At 44.6% G+C, this 6413-nt stretch overlaps 1 protein-coding gene across 1 annotated transcript; it reads right to left on the minus strand.

Moving 5' to 3' along the window:
• Nucleotides 1–270: 270 nt before the first annotated feature.
• On the minus strand, nucleotides 271–3665 carry LOC142573108 (uncharacterized). The gene is made up of 4 exons (XM_075682636.1): nucleotides 3443–3665; nucleotides 3159–3330; nucleotides 2946–3094; nucleotides 271–2231 (listed from the first exon to the last, which is right to left on the minus strand). The coding sequence occupies exons 2-4, from the start codon at nucleotides 3167–3169 to the stop codon at nucleotides 2038–2040; spliced, it is 354 nt and encodes a 117-aa protein (XP_075538751.1). The 5' UTR covers nucleotides 3170–3330; nucleotides 3443–3665; the 3' UTR covers nucleotides 271–2037.
• Between the last annotated feature and the right edge of the window lie 2748 nt (nucleotides 3666–6413).

The following is a 6413-nucleotide window of genomic DNA, read 5'->3' on the forward strand; positions in this document are numbered from 1 at the left end:
GCAGAGCAGCCACTCGGATATTGACTCTTCGGGCGTGCCTCTAAAGACTGGCGGTCCGATGAAAGGTTCCGCTTGAGGGATGGACATGGTAGCGAGGACAGTAGGGGGTTCGGTCATGGTCGAGCTGTTAGAGCTAGGTTCTTCGGGTTTGTTGCCATGGCCGATGATATTAGTGCGTGGCCTTCGGTACCCAGCACACTCCACCACTTGATGCGTCAGATATCTCGCGGCTGCGTCACTTCGCTACAACCCCTTGCACACTTTGGCACAATCTACAGCAAGCTGCTTAGTGGCTTCATATTGGCAGATTCCACAAGTCTTTCCCCACACCAAGCATCATCTTAGTGGGTGGCTTCTGTCACAGAACCCACAGTAATGCAGAGGTTTTGCTTTCTTTTTACTGTCTCGTCCCTTGTCGACATGGTCCCAAACACAAGTCTGGCTCAATGCGATCTCAACCACCTTGCAGAAGTCAATGTCCCTCCTTAACATCAACGCCTTTTCATGCAACAAGCATGCTTTCGGCTTGCTGTCCGTGGTGCCACAGACAAGCTGGTCGTGCAACATGGAATCCTTCAGTTCACCAAAATTAGACGATTGTCCTTCCAGCTACACCTTGCATGAAGATTGTTCGAACAGTTACCCTCATGCTGCATCCAGGTGTGCGGAAGACACTCATTTCAAATGTTTTGTTACGTTGTGGTTAGCAGTACTCATTGAACTGGTGAATGTGCATCATAGCCCTCCTGTTCAGCCAGTGTGAAATGAAAAGTATTGAAGACATCTATGGCTTCTTGACCTCCTAAGAGAAGTAATATGGCAGTATGCTTCCCCTTGGGATTGTCCTGAGGCAAAAAAGGTGGCTTTAGACTCTACCCGTTTCGTAACGAAATATGTCACAACAATAGGGTAAAGCTGTGTATCCCTATTGCTACTACCATCAACAGTGATCGAAAATACTTGCTGTTTTAGGGCATCCAGCCATTTCCCAAACAATTTATGTCTTTGTTTGCCCACACGCGTAGCGTTTCGCTTCTTCGCACTTGGGGAACATCTTCCGGGAATGAAGTCCGGCATGATCGCTGACACTCAGCGGGATGTTGTGCAGTGGGATGTTGTGTTCAACTAAAAACGCCGTGAAGAGGCATTCTGCACGAATCACACCGAGGTAGTTGTCGCTGCATACAAAACTTGCTAGGCTTGGCTGGCTGTATCCCTGATGCTTTTTCAAAGCAATGTGGACCTTGATGTCAGACTTGCCGCCGTGCGAGATGTTCGCATCACAGGCACATATGGTGCAGAATCCGAACTTGTCCCCTTTCTTCGAAGGCACGAAGCACGGAATTTCTGCTGTGTACGGTTTCAAAAACACTTGAAGGTACTGTCGGGGCTTCAAGCCCGCCGTTGCATTGCTCAGCCACTACAAGCCGGAGTCGCACTGCGTCCGACACGGCAGCTAGTTGCACAAAAGGCGAGGCCAACATTACAGTGACTGAAGTCCAAACCTGTGCGCCCGCGCGAACAAAGGCAACAGCATGGCAACAGGTTTGTAGAGGCGCTAGAGGTGCTATCGAGCTTTGGATATGAACTTGTTACCCCTCTAGTAGATGACAGGAGTCACTACAACCTTGCAGCGGCTGATAACGATACCACGCATATGTATTGCCCTCTCATGGCGACGCAAGGTACCAGGGTGTAGTTTTAGTACATTGTCACGTTTTTTAGCCAATGCAGTGGTCTGTAACTCTCCCTTGACATGCCAAGTCTTTCATGCTGCCCCAAGGAAAGGTGGCTTCCTGACTTCCTTTAGCCGAGTGGTTCTCTTCATGTGTGTGCTCTGAACAGATCAGTGCATACTTGACCATGCAGGCATTGGTTTCGATGAAATAAATCATTGCAACTGCATTACAAATGTACGTGTACACTTGATTAGTGCTGTCATGTGGTCTCGAAAGCTCTCTTGACAGGCGAAGTTTTTATGGCTGCCTGAGAGCATTTGGATTAGCCTAGTTCACACAAACAGTGGTTGGTGGCTGTCTAGGTGCCCTTGCTCCGTGTTGATGCCGTGGGGAAGCGGGTGCGCCTTTGTTTGATGAGCTCCTGCTTTGAAGGTCTTTCAAAACAATGAGACATATGGCATGGTGGAGACTGCTCAGAGCTCAGAAAGCTCTCCTTGTCTGACGAATGTTCGCAGCGCTCCAGGACATCTTGCATCAGGTCATCAATGTAGCCTGCATATTGAAGAAATGCAGTATCGGTATGCAGTTGTTCAGAGAAACCAAGTTGTGTGCCATTGTTGCCAACCACCTTTTCAGTCTTTTGTGCTATTTCTTTTACTACTCTGCGACCATTAGAATTCTGTTTCTGACACTCAGTAGAATTTACCTTTCTCAAATGCAAGAGCTCATTCGAATTAGTCCAGCAGTTGTCTAATGAGAAAAGTTCGGAGAAGTAAGAGTTGACCCAAAGGTAAACCTTCCTATTAACACGCATGCATATGTGGCACTCGTCCAAGCACAAACATCTTCCAATAGCCACAAAACTTGGTTGTCCATAGGATTAGCACCATGCGCATCTAGCTAGACAAAATTATGCACAAAAATTGGCTTTCCCTATAATCCTGCAAATTCCTGAGTAAGTAAAACAAAAAGCTGTACAGTACACACGTAGAGGTTAACTGTCATATTCTGCGTTCCTGCGAGTACAATTTTGCCATATTTGGCACATCTTCAGAATTTCATTGGCTTTACTGCTATGATAATTAGAAATGGCACTGTAAGGCATAATACCCCACGTTTTATTGAAAAATTGGTTGACAACACTAGAGGCTTACAAAACAGTAAAAATGCTGAAAATATCCTACTGCAGGGTAATTGCCCTACGGTTGGCAACAATTTTGCACATGCGTGTTGGTATGTTACCATCTGTCCAGAAATATTACGTACCATAGCTTGGATCCTCTTTCACTGTGGTCACAGTGAAGTGGCCTCGCCTCGCCTTGGAGGATTTAATTTTCCAGCGCTGCTCTCCATCCCGAGTGAGTGCTTGGTGCCGTGCAGCATTCTCATTGAAGTGGAGCACAGCAAGCCTCGTCCTAATGAATGAGAAGTTTGAATTATACCCTCGTCTTATTTCTTAGATGTCGAAAAAAAAATTACCTCTCTTGCATTCCGTCCGCTGAGAAGGCATTGGACTTTGGAGCAAACCGATTGAGCACGCTGTGGAAGGACTCCAACGAGAATGTTTGCACCTCGGGTGAGAGCCAGCGGATGTCTTTCACTAATCTCGTGTTGTCCACAATGCTCTTAAGACGAATAAATGCAGGTGATGCTGAAACAGATGTAAGAAATTAAACATATTTTCAGCTTTTCATCTGAAGATGTGATGTCTACACTGTAAGAAATGCTCTGTAGGGCACGAATAAATTTACAATAGTGCTTACTTGGCTTCAATCATTCCCTATCGTCAAGGGAGTCATGGAGGCATTTTTTGTAGGGTCCATCGTGGCCATCGTGTTTGTTGCACACATGATTGAGGAGGCTTCTCCACATGCTAACAACAAGCTCTTCATCGCCTTGGCCCATGGCAGCCACCCAGTAGAGGTGGTTTAGGATACCCTGGATCCATGGTCTAATAACTTGATGCTTGCAACTGGCAGCCAGGAGCTTTTTTTCAGACCTAGAATATGTGACGAAGGCTTGTGATTAGATGGTTTATTTACTGACACTTGTCGAAACGCAAGGGTTGTTGCGCAAGTAAGATGGTTGTTACTAATCAAGTAGCAGTGTCAGGTGCTGTATTGTCTGGCCTGGACCATAAAATACAATCCTTATGCAAATTTATTTTCTTTTTGAGGAGCTAACACACATTACTGTATGTCACCTGTCCTTTGAGTATACACATATTTTCAAAGATTGGTTGTGATAGACAGTGTTCCACCTTCTGAAATGCAATTTTACAACAGACAGGCATAATTTGCGCGATAAATCACAAAGAACAGGTAGGCAATAAAAAAGGTTGAGTATTTTTAATTATTCACTTCACATCACTTTTTGCAATTGAGGAATTGAAGCAGAGCAATAGTGAAGTCATGGTTGCTAAATGGAAATCTTGAGACTACACTCCCTTTCAAGATATGCAGCCTCAAGGTGTGCCAAGAAATACATTAGTGTTCCAGCTAGCAGTTCCTTCAAAGCGTGTCATACAGTTCGGGATTACTTTAGCCACAACACCAATACATATTTCAGAGTATTATGTGTACAATGTCACGGAAATGGCATTGCTCTTAGGATGCAAGTTAGGCAGACATCTAGGCATTGCGATCAAACATGCAAAAAATGTCTCCCTCGTCACGTAATCCTCCTGAATTTGCCGAATTGCGGCACATGCAATTCTTGTGGATGCAATTACTTTAAAAATTGGCCTAAAATTTGTATGTGTGCTTACCTTTAGCAACATGCCAAACATCAAACCAGTGCTTTATGTCTGGCCTTTCCACACGGCAGTATCGGGTGACACCAGGATGCCGGTCTGGGAAAAGATTGAGGCTTAGTAAGCAAGGAGGTTAGATAAAACTTCTAGAGTAGCAGTCTCTCACGTGAGTGAGTGAAGCTGCAGCGGTCATATTGCTAGAGGCAAAAGAGTGCGCATCCCCAGCATAGGTGGCTGTGAAATATGTGCAGGAGTCAGTTTCACCTGCAGTACCGCAATAAAATAAGAGAAGAAACATCTTTAAGATGTAACCCACTTCGCAATTAGGTGTTGTGAAAAAACAAAGTTTCTGCATCCAGCTCTTGCTGCAGGCTTCGATAGAAGCAACCAGCAAGGTGCTTCTCTACGTTGAATTACGAATAGTCTTTAATGTGATGCGACTGCTCAATAGTCACCCATGAATACCTGCTGTTAGGCAAGGAACATTCTCGGCCACCTTTTGTAAAGACCTAATACACTTTTCACCGGCAACTACTGACTATAGAACTTCTGAAAACAAGTCATTTTGGCACTAACATTCTTTATAGCACCAAACTGTGATCAGTCATGTTTTTTAACCACTGGATGACATGTAAACAAGAAAAGGGGCGAGGCAGTTGTGATAAAGATCAATTGACACCCACAACAGCAGCTTCCTTGCAGTAGTCACCCGCCCGTGTCACTAAAAGATGCTGCCATGCACACGGTTTCCTATTTCAGTACCAGCAAATCTACTCTTAGCTCATTGCATGTCGCTATTCACAGCTAGCGCCACCAACCCTTGCGAAGCCTCTTATCTCTTTCACAGAGAGTGTGGTGGAATGTTATAAAAGTTAATTTTTTTATCATTCCTAGCAGTGCTACAAATAATTTGACCCTGCAATAAGAAAGATACTGAGACTTAGGGGGCAGGGGCGGTTGCTATTTTGGACCTTCACAATATACCTAGCTGGGCATCTGTTCTCAAGTTGATTACAACAATGTTATCAAGATGCTCTAGTACACACAGCAGCACTGCTGACTGTTTCATATTGCATAACAAAAAATAAAGAACACAAACTCTGTACGGTACCTGTTGTCAGCGAACGTATCCTGATGCCCAGCTTCTCGACACCCACCAAGCACTTGGCAAGTCCTTTTTTTTCCATGCAAACACCGTTAGGCACTTCGGGTGACTGCATAAATAAAGCAGATAGTTTCATAAGAATTCACACAATATGCTTACTAATAGCAGTACTATGGGTTTACCTCTCCAACTTGCACTTGTTCTGTGTGCAAAATGCAGCCATTCTGCATAGAAAGCACACTGTATGTCATGTACTTGGCACTGTAGCCTGGAGTCACAGCGCCCGTCACCTGCCAGGTCGACTTGCAAGCCAGCGAGCTCATTGGCCACTTCAGCTTGCTTACGGTGGAAAAGCTGAAAAACCAAATGCATAACACACAGTTTCTTGCACTGTTCCACAATATAAGAGGTAGTACATTTCATAACTAGAAGCGCCAAATGCATCGCAACAAAACTGCTACAGTTTTTCTACCCCAACAGCTTCCTAATGTACTCTGGCTCCATTCAGTTGTGGCCATGTGCGAGTCACTGCGAGCTAGAAAATGCAGTATGGTAAAAATGTTCGCTGTCAATCAAATGAAACACACAAAATGGTTTCGATAATTCAACACCATGTACCAGAGTTAGATGTTAGAATAAATGAGATGGGCCAGCTGGTTACAAAAATTATGCAGCATGATGTTTTGGTCCAACTTTAGATGGCCAGTTGAGATACACATGGATAACGCCAGTGTTTGTCCTCAGTATCCTGTGTTGGGTCATCTAAATTTGCACAGCGAGATCACGTTCTATAATATCAGACTTGCTAGTCATGCAACAGCTGTTGATTGTGCATTACCTTGCTGGAGCATTATTCTACAAGCATGCATAAATCATG

This window comes from Dermacentor variabilis, chromosome 2 (assembly GCF_050947875.1).
Source record: "Dermacentor variabilis isolate Ectoservices chromosome 2, ASM5094787v1, whole genome shotgun sequence".
In the NCBI taxonomy this organism is placed as follows: domain Eukaryota; kingdom Metazoa; phylum Arthropoda; class Arachnida; order Ixodida; family Ixodidae; genus Dermacentor; species Dermacentor variabilis.